The 16457-nt window shown below is 36.2% G+C and overlaps 1 protein-coding gene across 10 annotated transcripts in view; it reads right to left on the bottom strand.

Annotated features, from left to right (window-relative positions):
- BRD1 (bromodomain containing 1) overlaps window positions 1-16457 on the bottom strand; it is a 69217-nt gene that overhangs the window by 15788 nt on the left and 36972 nt on the right. For 7 of the 10 annotated variants that reach the window (XM_061372900.1, XM_061372899.1, XM_061372897.1 and 4 more), the window contains 3 exons: window positions 15233-15545; window positions 14167-14427; window positions 10303-10791 (listed from right to left, as the gene is read on the bottom strand). In XM_061372900.1, coding sequence (XP_061228884.1) covers window positions 10303-10791; window positions 14167-14427; window positions 15233-15545 — 1063 coding nt within the window. Of the gene's footprint in view, window positions 1-1543; window positions 1719-10302; window positions 10792-14166; window positions 14428-15232; window positions 15546-16457 lie in introns of all 10 variants that reach the window. The other 3 variants (XR_009728389.1, XM_061372903.1, XM_061372905.1) reach the window with 3 other exon arrangements.

Genomic DNA, 16457 nt, shown 5'->3' on the forward strand with positions numbered 1-16457 from the left:
ACTGAAAGTATCGAACACAACCTTCATGGGCATGATATGCATCAAGAACATGGTTTTGAAATGTATCTGAAAATCCCTCCAGTAAGAGTAAGGAGGAGGATGACCCTAATTTAAGAGGATTTGTATATACAGGTATGCACAGACAGGATAAAGGAATACTCTAAGGTAATAAATAATCAGAAGTAAATGTATTCTTGAATATGCAAACCTTTGAATGAGGATACTGCAGCAACAGAAAGGCACCTGCAAAGTTTTTAGAAAGTGAACCTTGGCGTAGCCCTATAAATGTCTACTTCCAACAGTAAATTCTGGAGTGCAGTAAGAATATTAGACACAAACCTTTTCAGAATACACAGATGAGTATCTGAGCACATCCAAGTTTACAGTTCTTAAAACAGTCTTCAATACGTAGACAAAACAGAAGGCAGTTAGTCACAAAAACATAAAACTTTGGTGTGAAGAGTTCCCTTGGAAATAAAGCTTTCAAAGCCTGCTCAAAATGTGGTCATGGACAAAGATAGCAAAGAAAACAGCGTGAGCCCACGAAGTGGCACCTACCCACTAAACAGCATTAGCTTTCAAGATACTAAAAAGAAAAACTTCAACTTTGTTGGTTTAAGTAACACATTATGAATACAGTTTGGTGGCTCACCAAATAGTCAGCTTGATATATTTCAACAGAATGCCTAAGAATTCACACTGTAACTATTAACTGTCCTTAAAATCTGGGAATAAGAAGTGTCTCTGGCTAATGAGATGAGTCTTTTAAAAGAGCTGAATCTGAATTGTACAACAGAAAGGAAAAGCAATCAACATGAAACAGCTATAGCTTCCACAAGATAGGGATAGTCCGTTGCTCTGTGAACTCCAAAAAAAGGATCACTGTATTGCAGGACAACTGTTCTAAGACATTTTAAAATATACAAGTGGGAGGCAATACCAGTGGAGGAGTTTGAAAATATTTCAGAAATATCTGAAGGGAAAAAAAGGGCATACAAGCAGAAATATTTCTCAAAAAATCCCCACAACTTCTTGCAGAGAGCACAGCTTTTCCGGTGGTACCGAAAAGACTGATTACAATAGCAGTATAGAAGAAAATGCCATTAAAAAGTGCAAGAATAAAACTTGAGGAATCTAAAACTAGCTTTACAAACTGAATTCTTCAGTCAGCTCTAGTTTATATGATTTATGACATGTAAACCACACACAGGTGATAGTAAAATACAAGACTCACATGCCTGCATTACACACAGATCAGTGGTGTCATTGGGGATCCAAGGAATATAATTACTATAGAATGTCAGTGATAACTTAGGACCATTTATTTCTAGTTATTTTGTCAAAGACTACTGTTTTCCCAAAACATTCTTCCTAAACCATGAAGCAACACAAGCAGTGAAGATCCTTTAGAAAAATACTTCCACATTTTTCATTTGAAGATGTTTATTTTCTCACCCATCAAAACCTAGTTATGAATTAAAAGAAAACTTAATGAGTTATTAAAAACTTAAATCAGTAAAGACTGTTTTTGCTCTCAACTTACATAAAGAAAAAGCATGATAATTATCTATTATTGCATCAAAACCCTAGTGCCAAGCAGTCTTTCAGAGCAGCCCAGCAAGCCCTACAAAGGCAAGCTACTCCATTTCCAAAATAGAACTAACTTCTTTTTCTTAGTTTCCCTGTATTTGTGAGAACACACATACTGAGCATGTTATCTGAAAGAAAAGGAAACAGATGGAAAGGTGAACTTCAGAGCTCTTTCATACAGGCACGTTCAGCAATCCTTCTCTCTGAAAAAGGAAACAAATAATTTACCATTTGCCTTTTACAGCTATTTAGAAAAATTGGTTTCTTATTTGTACACCTCATTGTAGGGCAGAGAACAGAAATGGAAACTGAAGTTGCCAGCTGAAAGAAAGATTAACGAGGCCTGCCAATGTTGAGATGACATTCAGGACAACACAGTAAAGTGCAAGTCCTTGAATTAGCAAGGGCTGTAAATACAACTGCATTTATGACCAAATTTTCCAGACCCTTCATACCATGAGAGGTGTTTCGTATGGGAGATGAAAACTTCAAATAATTGGGTATAAAAGATCCAGTTCTTACTACAGCCGTGGAACAGCCTCCTTGTAGGATAGCTTGCACTGTACTTTAGGAAGTGCACGATCTGACTCCTTTTAGTGACTGCAACATCACACTAAATACTCATACCAGCCTAGCAGAAATTAACAGTGCTTACAGTCTTAAGACTGTCTTCCTGGATTCAATGAAAAGAATTGCAAAGACAAAACAAGATGTTTCACTACTCATGCAGTCAACCTGCCAGTGCTTGAAGCGTTGCCAAATGAAGATAAATCAAGCACTATTAAACACCAGCCTGGCTTTGCTACTTTTAGGCAGCACTGAACACGGTTAAAATAAGGCTGACTTTCACAGTCACATCTTCGTGGCTAATCAGATGAATCTGTAGAGAGGGTTTGTTTTTTGGTTTTTTTTTTTCCCCTTCAGAACTCAGATATTTATATCTTCAACAGAAAAAAAAGTAATTAGTCCCTAGAATCTGCTTTCATCTTCTTTTTTTTCCAATTACATGCTGTTAGAAAATAATTTCTGAGTAAGAGCTGTATTATTACAGCTTGGAAGGCAGGGGAAAAGGGAAAAGGAAGAAAAAAAAAAAAGGAGGAAAGCAAAATGAAAGCAAGGTTAGGATAGCATGGCCTGATAGTCCATGTGGCAGCATGACCAACAAACATTGTTTACGTGGCAACAATATAAAAGTAACTTTTTTCAAGTATTTTACCTATTCTTGGGTAATAGGCGTTTCTTTATATGGGACACCTTCTTAATGTGCATATTTCCTCTATGCAAACTGAAGAAACTATGCCTGGGTACTACGACAGAAAACACAGAAGCAAGATATTAAATGTCCCAAAATACTGGACTTCATGTATGATATAGTAAAAGAACACATACTTCCATAGTTATTCTTTATGAAGGACCTCCCTCTAAGCATGTAATTACATAATCTATTCTCATCTTCTCATAGCAGAATGAGCCCTACGTCACCTGTACTTTTGATTATCAGGTTCAGTGCTTGATGTTAGCCTTGGAGTCACAGGATCATTTTTATGATCGCTCATCTCTTAGATTGGTGGGTGATTATGTGGGGGTTGTACTAGATGACCTTTAAAAGTCCATTCCAACCAAAACTCTTCTATGACTCCATGATATTCCAAACAGGGCAAGCATAAGGGTGTTCTGATCAACCCTGGTTCCTTATGTACTAGATACAAGGGTCTTCATGATAGCTAAGCCTGTGAATTTGAGGGTAGGTCATCTACACTCAGTCCCAACACCACAAGTGCGTTCTTAATTTATAAGCATATCGTGGATCTCCTAATTCACTGCTTTTTTTAATACACTCAATAAATCCCACAATTCTGTTTACCGTATATACTACACAGAAAAATTAGTGATAAATGTCACAGATAAAACAAACAGGGGACTCTGACATTTTGCATTTTAGAAAGCCAAACCTGAGCCAAGAAATCATCTAAGCATTCAAAAAAATGAAATGCCAATGAAATGCCAGTAAAAGGCTCCACAATTCCTACAGATCAAGAAAAATAGAAGGGCATCTAGAAATATATTGTTACTATTACAGAAAATTGAGTTGTACTGATCTTAGAACAAACAGTAAGTTGGGTGTTAATAATTAATTACCTTAAAACCAGCCCAAAAGATAGTACTTCCAATGGAAGGAACAGTTTCAATACCCAGCAAAAGTCTGTACAATAATGACACATACTAAAACTTATGCATGCACACACTTCACAAGCCTTGAAAAAGGACAAACCCATTTATCTAGTGCTTCACCAAGCTCCACCATTTTCAACTATGTTGCTCAAAACTCCTTCTATAGTAATATTATAAACCAAGAAATAATGTGAAGGATTTTTAATGGTGAGGAAGTTAAGATTCTTTAGAATCTTTAGATAAATCTTTGTAAGTTCTTTAGATAAAACAAAACCAAAAGAAAACTTTATTCTCTTAGATGTCACTGCAACTACTCGATGGTATAAAAAAAGTTTCCTTCCCCCACTTTCTGCCTTTTCCATATGTATCATAAAAGTCCTCTCCTATTTCTCAAAATCTTTTCCAAAATTAAATTGGCAAAAAGTTTAGTAGAGCTGCCAGAATTCCTGTCTGAAGCTTGAGTAGGCCAAATGCAAATAAAGAAATGCAGCATTCACATTTTTTTCAACTTTATCTCCTTAATTTGCTTTATTTTCATAGCAAATGGTCAAAGTTTCTCAGCTTTTATCATACCACTGAAAAAAAGCCCAAACAACCAACCTTGTCAAAACCGAACAAAAATGCCCTAACGTGCCTCCCCAGTAATTTTGGTAGTGTTCTAATCAAACTTCACTTTCTCAGCCTCTTTGTACTTACAGGCTGCTGGGCAGCCTGGTTTTATCTCACACTTAAGTTCCTGTAGTCCCTGTGTCTTTACACTGACAAATTTAAGTAGCCAGGGGTAATTCCTTTTAGGCCTTCACCATCTCCTAGACTTTCTTTCCATACACACCTGAAAAGCTCTACATTTTCAAACTTCCTGAAGGCAGGCAGCTGACATTTTGGACATTACAAGTGCTTAGGTAATTAAATTTCACATCAGATTTTACAGGAAACAAGAACCTAAAAACATACAAATAAAACCAAGCGGGAAGAATACTTTCCAGAATGCTGCACACATGAAGCCTGACTTCTAATCAAACTGTCCTGTGCTCCAGAAAGACAAAGATTTATTAGAAATCAAGTACTGATGAATTAAAAAAAACTGTGTTCCATTTTACCCCAGATATGATCTCTATCCTTCTACAACCAAATAAAATTAAATAAATGGGTCACTACTACAATACTAAATCATATAAAAATGCAACTGGAATTCATATACAGGCTACTTGCAGACAGTCCTTAAGTGCTGTCAAAGATTTTGTTGCAGTGAGGCAGAAGTCAGCCCAACATTTACTAAGATATTTAATATGGGTTTGCTGTACACTGACAACTACATGCACAATATATATTAAGAAATTATAAAATTCACCCCACCCAAAAAATGGTGCTTTTTACTGTGTTAAATACTCTAATTCAGTGATTTGAGTGTTAAACTGTTTGTTTAAATTTGTTTCAGTGCCTTAAGAAAATCTGTGTAGCTGGAAGCAAGAAGACTACTAAGTAAATGATGTTTTGCTGAAATTTTCTGTTAGAAGGTGTCAACACAGGAAATTTCTAAGTTTATGAAAGTCTAAAGTGACTGATACAACCAAGAACATGTACATTTAATCTGAACCTAATTTAGCATTTCACAATGCTCAAAAGGTATCATAAAACAGTTGTTACATGAGTTTGTCTTGCCTGTACACAACTGACAGAGGCAAAATTTTAGATGGTTGATATGATCTACCTTTTATCCATTAATAACTTTTATTTTCCTCAGATGTAGTAATAGCACTGACTACTTTCCTGACAAAAAGAATCTCTGTAACAGAAGAGCAGAAGACATATACAATGGGTATTCTGAAAAGATCATTGAACTTGTTGTGGTTAAGATTTGGCATGCCTGAACTTAGCATCATAGAATCACAGAACAGTTAGGGCTGGAAAGGACCTTAAGATCATCTAGTTTCAACTCCCCTGCCACGGGCAGGGACACCTCCTACTAAGCCATGTCACGCAAGGCTCTGTCCAATCTGGCCTTGAACACTGCCAGGGATGGAGCATTCACAACTTCCCTGGGCAACATATTCCAGTGCCTCACCATCCTTACAGTAAAGAATTTCTTCCTTATATTCAATTTAAACTTCACCTATTTAAGTTTGAGCCCGTTACCCCTTGTGCTATCACTACAGTCCCTAACAATGAGTCCCTCCCCAGCATCCTTATAAAGTCCCCCTTCAGATACTGGAAGGCTGCTATGAGGTCTCCATGCAGCCTTCTCTTCTCCAGGCTATACAGCCACAACTTTCTCAGACTTATCTTCATACAGGAGGTGCTCCAGTCCCCTGATCATCCTTGTGGCCCTCCTCTGGAATTGTTCCAACAGATCCATGTCCTTTTTATGTTGAGGACACCAGAACTGCACACAGTACTCCAAGTGAGGTCTCACAAGAGCAGAGTAGATGGGCAGGATCACCTCTTTCGACCTGCTGGTCACGCTCCTCTTGATGCAGCCCAGGATACGGTTGGCTTTCTGGGCTGCGAGCACACACTGAAGCCGGCTCATGTTCAGTTTCTCATTGACCAACACCCCCAAGTCCTTCTCCGCAGGGCTGCTCTGAATCTCTTCTCTGCCCAACCTGTAGCTGTGCCTGGGATTGCTCTGACCCAGGTGTAGGACCTTGCACTTGACATGGTTAAACTTCATGAGGTTGGCATCAGCCCACCTCACAAGCATGTCAAGGTCCCTCTGGATGGCACTCCTTCCCTCCAGCGTACCAACCGAACCACACAGCTTGGTGTCATCGGCAAACTTGCTGAGGGCGCACTCAATCCCACTGCCCATGTCGCTGACAAAGATGGTGAACAAGACCAGTCCCAACACCGATTCGTGAGGGCCACCTCTCATTACTGGCCTCCAGCTGGACATGGAGCCATTGACCACAACTATCGGCATGCACCCATGAGACAGTTCTTCAAGAATCATACATCAATCTCTGACATGACCAAAATTTCCTCAGTAAAAACAACCCGTCTTCTTTTTATAATTCCTAGATACCATATGATGCAAAAGCAAAGATGTGCTATATATGTGATAACGTAGCAGAACACTATGAAATTATATTTTAAGGTTACTACTGCTTCATATGTTTTAAGCAAAGATCATATATAAGGGGAGGTCAGAGTATTAAAGTGAATTGCTTTCTGTCCTCTAGAAGGTTAAAGTTATATTGTGGCATAGTCCCCTATTTGGAAAAAAAAAACCACCAAACCCCCCAAAAACCCACCCCCCTTCACTCCAACCCCCCCCATAACCCTCCAAAAATCAACCAACAAATCACAAAAGCCAACCAACCAAAAAAATAAAAAACCAGCAAAAAACCCCAACCCCCAAAAAACCCAAACCCCAAAACCAAACCCTAATATTTTAATAACCAGTGCCATATGGGATACCATACCTACAAAGTAGTGTGCCAATGGATCACATATGCGTATTTCTCAAAGCTTAACTGGTGAGCACATCAACCTGAAATCTCATTCAAGAGAGTATAATAAAAGGCGGTCTATAACAAAGTATGGGCAAACTAGGTATGGTTTTACTTCCCTAGGTAAGCTTTAGTCTTTCTTTGAATTTCTTGAGATAAGAATACGTATGAGTGACATGAAAGGGGGAATCATTGAGAAGACTGAGTAAGGTGAGGGACGAATCAACCAGGCATCCTTGAGTAACAGCAAAACCCCCACACTGGTTCTGAATAGGTAAGGAAATAAAAAAGATGTGAGAGAGCAGCTCTTGACCACTTTAAAATTTCAATGCTTTGTTAAGCAAAGTTCTTACTATTTTTTCCTATTCCATTAGAATTGACAATAGTACTCATACAAGTCAAAAGAAAACTGCAATAATAATTCATTGTCAACTTCAGTGATTGCTCATGAAGCATGCTAACTCACAAGAACACATCTAAGAAGGCTGAAGCATGCCCTTTTCCACCATGGTACTGTTTAGGAGGAAAAAGTGCATATCTGCTGAATTATTCTGAATAAAACCATTTTTTTTACCAGCAGAATGAAATTAAATTTTTCTGAAAATAACCAAACGGGAAAAAATGTATTACCGTATATATAATTTGATTTATTTTTCTCACAATACAGACGTCTGCATGAACTGACATCAGCTTGCATATGCAAAAGCAAAACACTTCAACTGGTTTTAAATCTTGGAAAGTGCCTGACGTTTCTGCTGATTTCCTGCTGAATAGTAGCTCAAAATAGCTGCCAACTGCAAATTGCTTGAGCTCAAATTGCTTGAACAAGTCTGAAAATAACACGCAGAATAAAATCTCCAATGTGAAAGCAAAATGTCTGGTTGCAAATGGAAAAAGAACCATGGGAATAAGCCTGATAAGCTGACACATCTGTATAAATCATATATGCCTAAATCCCCACGTATTATCAAAGAATAACTAGAACACTTTCAGATGAATTTAATTCAGCCAAAACATTTCAATTCACATACAGAGTCTCTTCTGAACAGACAAACACCCCCTAAGTATTACTTCTATATAAAATTAATTCTGTGCTCATCTTAAACTGGCCTCAGGAAGAGGCGAAAGAATTTTAATTAAAACAAATTCTTTCAACTTACTGGATTTTATTCCTACATAACAGAAAAGCACAAAAACCCCAAAACCCTAGAAATTCTAAAATGGGAAAATGCTAAAATTAGAAGAAACCATCCATAATAGTTTGGTTTGTTTTTCTGTTGTTTTTCTGAAGATAATAAAAAACATATCTGACCCACATACATCAACCCCACAGACAGAAAAAGAACAAAATGACAGATTTTAAATGTATTCAGAAAACTGGTGGGTTTTTTGGGTTTTGGCAAGAAGTCAGTTTTCCCATATAGTAAAACACTTTTTCCCCAAAGAAACGATTCACACTGCCTAAAAAAAAATTTTGAGGAATTAGTACTCATTCCTGGTGTGATTTAACACAAAATGATTCACACTGTGTGTGATAAAATGCAACCTGTATAAAAGTACAGAATGAAATCATCTAGGTAAAGACTCACAAATTGGAATTCCAAAGCTTTTTATATTATTAATGAAGATTAACTCATTTCTATCATCACACTACATTCACACAATTCCTACCTCAGACCTAAAGTACCAGACTGAATCCATGTGCTCTTTCCAAGCTGTTAGGAAAAGGAATGGAAACTGGGGCTTTCAAATGAGGCAAAAGAAACAAAACAAAGTAATCAGCAAACCTGCTGAGGGTGCACTCAATCCCACTGTTTATGTCACTGACAAAGATGTTGAAAAGGATCAGTCCCAACACTGACCATGCCCATGGCAGGGAGGCTGGAACTAGATGAACTTAAGGTCCTTTCCAACCTGAACCATTCTATGATAAACAAGAAGCCACTCCCACCCCCCCTTCACCCAATCTTACTGATTTTCTTATGCTATGATACCAGCATTAGAATAATCTACCTCCTCACATGATCATTAAAAAAATCCAACCAGCAAACAAAAAATAAACCAAACAAAAAAAGCCTAAACCAACTACCCCACCACCTTCTCACTCAAATCACAAAAACCAGCACAAACAGCTTTTGGAGCACATCTTCACAAGTTAAATTTCTTTATCTTTCATTCATAGACACAAAACCCCACACACTCTTTTAACACCTGCAGATGGGTTATCAACACAAAAGTAAAACAGAGTATTTATTTCAAAGATAAAAGTCATAGCAATGGCCATGGATAACGTTAAGGAAATATATTTAAGTAATTTCCTTATGCTGGTGTTTTTCCTCAAAGAGGATTTTATTCAAACTTCTCCAACAAACAGAACTACGGTTCACTAATAAAAGGTATAATTAATGTCTTCAGCTGTACTACAGCAATGTACCAAGATAACTTTTTTGTATTTTTAGAGAAGTCTCATTAAGTGCATAATCTCACACTTATGTAAGTCAACTTTATTTAAAATGCACAGACTAAAAAACAAAAGAAATCCAGGAAATGTCATTATACTCTTGGAATTTAACACTTCCATAAAATACATGGGTATACAAAGCACCTTGTACACAGTCATCAATTTCGTAACAAGAAAATATGCTTGGAGTAACACTACAGCAAAATGAAGTCAGGCACGGAACAAGTTGTTTTCCATGTTCCGCCTTACAAGAGTTCTAGTTTTGGCAATATATATGAAGTTTCCATGTAACTTCACAGGGCATTCCCAACAAGCAGCTGATTCACCTTTCCTACTGGTTTCAACAAAAGGCAATAGAAAGCAGTTTAAGAAAAAAATGACCTACCCATACATATAAATGGAAGATTTCATAGTTTAAGTGTAAACTATGAAAAAGCACAACTTAGTTCACTAGATCTAACTGTATAGGGCCAACAAAAATGAAACAGTTATTTTCTGAACTGTAACTCCTCAACTATGAGGAAAAGCTATTCAGGTACTAGAATCTGAAGATTTACAATGATGTCAAAATATTAACAGGTATGTTAAATTTTGAGAGGCATCCATTCAAGTAAGTTTTGTAACATTTACCTGTATCCAAGCGCTTTACAGGGGACTCATCATCAACCTCAGAATCTCCACATGCACTCCTTGATCTTTTCCTTGGGTGCAGAAGTGTCTCCAACCTTGGAAGGACTACAGACAAAAAGGTTTTGGTCCCTAGCTGTGGAGAAGTTGGCTGGGTTTCAGTGTTCTTTGCAGACTTTTGGGGGCTTATACTTTTCGATTTGCAGAAGAGAATGGATGTACGTCTGTTTACATCAGTTGATGACTCAGCTACAGCAGAAACAGTCGACTCATTGAGATTACTGTCAAGTAAGTGTTCTGGAGTGTGTCCATTTATTTCTTTCTGAATGGAAGTGCTATATAATTCATTATCAAATTTTACTCTTTTGTAAAGCTTACTCTGCTCTGGATTGAGTTCTACTGGTTTGAGGGTTGGTGGTTCTGAATTAGTCTCCAAGTTTGAAGGAAGAGGTAATGCATCTGATGGTTCAAGTTTAGGGGGAGATTTATCTCCTGAAAAAATTATAAATAGAGTGTGATTTTTGAAAACCTGTAGTTATAAAGTCTATTATAAAACTCACTACAAATGTGCAGCCCACCAAATAAATTGTTGTTTGGAAACAAAGCATAACATTTTAAAAACAAACCTTGTCTAGCAACAATCTGTCCTAGTTAGTAGTTTCTACTTTTATACTGGGAATGTAACAGGGATAGAAAAGTAGGTGTTTATAGTTGGTGTTAAAGAGTTTACACCTAGATAAATACTTTTTTACTTCTCATGCAGTTGTGTTAGTTTCATTAATTAAAAACTAAGAAATCTCTTTTTTTCACTAGAAAGCTGGGGTTGTGGATTGTTATTTCTTAAATGCAATTATACTGCCATTCAAGTACATTTTAATACACATCTTTATCTATTTCACCTTATCAATATTCACTTTACCTGCCTAACACACATTTTTATCAGATAAGCATAAACTATGCACCATATCTGCAACCTGATCTACGAGAATGAGCTAAAATGCATCATAAAATCTCCAGAAAGTCAAGACTTGAAAAGCTTTTCTACAGTTGTGGATAGACAATTTTATCTATCAAAAAGAGGGGAAAAAAAGGGGAGGAAAAACCCCGCCACCTCCAAACTCTTGCAGCTTGACTAGCCACTAGTTGGCAACTTGACAATGCAGACTTGATAGAAGAAGTCAGAAAAACCACCCTCTACCATTACTTCTTCTTCCCTTTCCCCCTCTTTTTTTTTTTTTTTTAACATGATCATTGCTCAGTCAATTCCAGGATTTCTATGCTGAGAAAAGACAATGGAGATATAACTGAGTGTATAAAACTTGTTTCAGTTTTCCATCACAAGTGATGGGAGGGCAAATAAACATTCTACTGTTGTAGCAGTCCCAAATACAAGTTAAAGGGCTTCCTAACCCATAATTACCAAATTAAATCAAAAAGATGTTACAGCTTTCTTACTAACTTCCAAAAAAACCTTCTAAAATATAACTTAAGAAAGAAGATGCTTATTCTAAAGTAACTTTATGAGACCAATGTAATATTTATACCATCACATAAAATTTTAAAATTTAGCTATTTTTTTCTATGCCACATGAAAAAAAAAGGTGTAAAAACCCCAAGGGCTTAAGCCCTGTATCTGTAGTGGATTAAATATCTCTGTATTGCTTTGGGTCTGGCTCAGCAATGCTTACTTGAAATCAGTGACTAAGTGCAGAAAAGTCTCTGCCCCACTGCTTAAGGTCTAATCAAACAAGAGCATAGTTCCTATTAAAAAGAATATTGTTAAAATGAAGTATGAACCATGCTCACATCTTCTGAAGGAACGTTAAGTATTAGAATTGGTAAATAATATTTCAGGAAGGCATTCAGAATGAAATTTACAGTCAGATAAACAAATCTAAATATCACAAATTAAAAAAGTATGTAGTTTAGAATGTCCCAGGTGACTCTTTGCTGTGAACAAATTCTAATTTTCTTAAATTTATTTAGGAAATAGTCACAAAAATATTTAGGTTTTCAAGCACTAATTTGAGATTAAACCCTAAATTTCATAGAATCATAGAATAGTTAGGGTTGGAAAGGACCTTAAGATCACCTAGTTCCAACCCCCCTGCCATGGGCAGGGACACGTCACACTAAACCGTCTCACCCAAGGCTTCATCCAACCATTCACGGGGTTATTTTGGTACCAAATTTTTCACAGAATCACAACTGAAAACATAATCCCTAGAGGAAAATCCACGGCTCTTCTAAAGTCAGCTCCTGTAGAGATCTTGGGCACAAAATCTACTTGTTTCCTCATCTTTCTTTTTGGCTGTTTTCTTTACTCGTTTAAGTACCTTCCACTTTCCAATCAGGATGTGAATTAATGACTGTTACTCTTCACTAGATCAGAACTGTAACAGCAATGCCAATCAACTCTGGATCATGCTCTTCTGTTTTAAAAAAGCATACTGTGAATATAAGAAAACAGCTACTGCCCACTTTTGGACTGTATCTTGCACAACAGCTGCAGTGAAAGGCTGTGTCACAGAAAAGCTAGAAGTAAAAACTTCAGTTATTTGCCTGAAACTACATTCCTAAAGAACTATATTCAGTAGCATCATCACTTGAAGATTAAAAATAAAATAAAAATTTAAAAAATCATTAGATGTTTTAAGAATACTTAACAGTCTCAAGAACAAGTTAAGTGTGTTGATTCACATACACTTTTTCTACTGTTGTCATTCAAATCTCAAGCAACTTACATGTTTGAAAAGCATTCTCTTAGTCGCACTAAGAATTAAAATCCAAGTTGCTGTTTGAATGGCAGTTAAGGACAGTCATTTTATTGATTTGGCCTTTCAGAAATTTTGGGAACATCAAGCTGTACCAGACACAGACTGTTTTATTTATTACCATGCTTTCATTTTCCCTTGAGCTCTTTCCTCCTCCCATTCAAAGCACTTGAAATTCAATGCAAAATGAAACATATCTCTAACTCTCCTAAAGAAAAATCAGTTAGCTTTTTAGAGGTGAGCTGATCATGCAACAAACTCAAAAGAACTTTTTTTTTTTTGAGACTAGATTTTCTTGGCAACGTTTAAAAATTAGCAATAAAGATCTCTGATTTAAAACCTAAAAATACAAATATAATATTCAACTGAACTAAAAAGTTAGGCCTTTCTAGTATACTGCTCTCATTGAAATAAATGGGAATTAGCCAAGAGTAGGTGTAGCTTCGAGACCAATATTTTAAGGAGGAAGAAAAGCATAAGGGGAAGGACTGGTTAGATATGGCTGACTTGGTTCTACAACAGTAAGTCTGTTAAGTCCTAACAATAGATAGATTAAAAAAAAACCAAAAAAAACAAAACAACAAAAAACACCCTCACAAAAAAAAAAAAACACAAACCCAAACCAAACAAACTAAATTAACAACCCAAACCTACCCTCCACTGTCCCTAAAGTATGAAGCAGAGAGTAAAAACAGCTACAAAAGACAGCACAATGGTCAGAGTTTTCAGCATCAGTGACCTAGGCTCACATGATCTCCAACACGTATTTTGTTATTTAAGTGGATTTCTTAAAGTACAAAAATACATTCTCCACTTGGGCATTTCCAATTTCTTCTTGTATGAGATTGTCTGTACTTTCGTTTCTTAACACCTAGATTTTTAAAAAGCCTTGCTACTTTGAAATATAATGTAGGGAGATTTTGATAAAAAAAATATCATTCTCATACTCTTCAAACATTTGTTGCGATTCAGTGGCTATCTGTCCATTGAAAAATTAAATATATTAATTTACTACACTTTAACAAACACTATTAAAGCACCTGACTGAAGAAGTTCAGAACAGTACTAGTTTAAACATGGTTTAAATTCTTACCTTCCTCTTCTCCATCTTGTTCTAATGCTGCACTTTCTTCTTCAAAACTTCCAATACCTGATTCTATTTGAGGAACTTGGTTGTGTTGCTGGCTAAGTTTGTTGCGAATAATGCTGATTTCTTTCTTTAACAGCTTTGCTCTTTTGCTCCTCGAGCCACTGGATTTCATTGCACAGGTCAGATCAAGTTTTTCTAGCAACTCTCTCAGCTGTTCTTCCAAGGACATATGCACTCTGTTTGCCGGATTCAGTAACCTATCCACTAAAGTGAAAATACATATGATTGAAAATATGTTAGTGTTTTCCAGAATGTTTCCCAGAACAGTAATACTAAAAGGAGGAAAAAATAAAATTCACTTGCCAGAACTAAAAACATCATAAAAAGCTACTTAGATTACCATCTTAGTAGCTTCACCATCACCAATGATGTTGAAATGAATTCCTACTACATTAATTACTATTCTTCTTGATCAGCATTTTGCTCAAGAAAGCTAAATAGCAGAGCAAAGAATTAAAAGGTCAGAAGGAAGACATAATTAATCCTTCCCACCCTAACAGATCATTTTCTTACTGTCAAAGAGAAGGGCAAGATTATGGTCATAAAAGAAACATGTTAATTATTCTCCTTTATTGCCAAAACCACAGAAAACTAATGTGTATGTCAAAAGCAGCTATTTTAATTCCTAGTATTACAAGCACATTTGATTTTTTAATTCAGTAGTTTATTTAAGAATGTGTTTAAGTATGTGTGTGTACTGGTAGTTGTTTTTCATGACTTACAAGCACATACAACCATGTGAAAGAAAGCACTCTATTTAAAAACCTTTTTCATGTATCTTGTTAAATTAGCCTCTCACATTATCAAAATCAGAAACTGGACAATGCTTTTTAATAACAGATCTAGTAGAATAGGAACACTTGTATCTTTCAGGACATTTCTTAACTGGGGGGGAAGGGAGAAATCTACTCAGCAAACCCAACAGTAACAATCTTAAATCATCTGTATGGAATATACACACTGTGTAATGGAAAATGCAACTTTTAAAGATAATCCAAAAACATCTTACCATCTTCCCAAGAGAAAGGCTGGGGTGACTCAAGTTTAGGCCGTTCAGGTAAGTGCATTCCAGTTTCATGATTATAACCAATTCCTTCAGCATCTCGCCTAGCTTGCCTGAGAACTACACCTCCTTGATCTCGTAACCGCACTGCCGCTCTATAAAATATTGTATCTTTTGCATTGTATTTCATACAGTTATCTATGATAAGATTGAAGTCTTCTTCAAACTCACTGAGGTTTTTATAGCCTTGAGCCTCTAACCGTTTTCGCATGGTAGAGAAATCCATAGGATGTTTAATATGATCCAAATAGTCTGGAACCTTTAAATAAACATTTAAAACACAAATGGGTAAAATTATCTTACTACAGACAAAATAACATTAACTATGAAATGATCCACATTTTTAAACATATTCTGTAACACCTCTAATAATGAGCTTTGAAGCGTAGCTTATAAATGCACATCTTGATACTGCAAACATTCACACAGCAGCAAAAGTTTACATATTACAAGATTCTGCATCTTAGGTAACAAGTTAGAGCTCTATTAACAGGTGCTGTATCTACATGTTTTTGTAATTCTATGGTTGTGTGTATACTATGCATGTATTTATGCATATACACATTTATAAATGCATGCATACACATAATATACAGCTGTATGTAGCATATGCACACATACATATATACACAAAATAAAGACATGTATACATGTCTACATGTTATTTATGCACACATATAGAAGTATTGTATATGTACGTATACACACACCTACATTCTATCTAGTTTCCCAGTGAACAGAATTTCACCTGAAAATAAGAATGCAGTACCTACATTTCTATTCCGAGTTTGCTTTATCAAATAACCTTAACACAAAAGATCAATATGAACCATGTTATTCCATACACCTATGTCCGAGAAATTATTTTGGTATATGAGCATAAATACGACTTCCTGCTACATAAGTCTAAGTCATAATGCAAATTAATCAGAATAGAGATTAAAAGGTGTCCTGGGTTCAGCTTGTTTTTCTCATTCCTAGTAGCTGGTTCAGCGCTGTGTTTTCAGCTTTAGTCTGAAAATGACACTGATCTAACACACTGATATTTTCAGTTGTTGCTAAGTAATGTTTACTCTGATCGAGGACTTTTTAGTCTCATGCTCTGCCAATAAGAAAAGGGCACAAGAAGCCAGGAGGAGGCAGACAGGACACCTGACCCAAACTAGCCAAA

This window comes from Neopsephotus bourkii, unplaced genomic scaffold, assembly GCF_033783945.1.
Source record: "Neopsephotus bourkii isolate Nb327-2 ecotype Australia unplaced genomic scaffold, CSIRO-AGI_Nbou_v1 NB_1624, whole genome shotgun sequence".
NCBI classification, from domain to species: Eukaryota; Metazoa; Chordata; class Aves; order Psittaciformes; family Psittacidae; genus Neopsephotus; species Neopsephotus bourkii.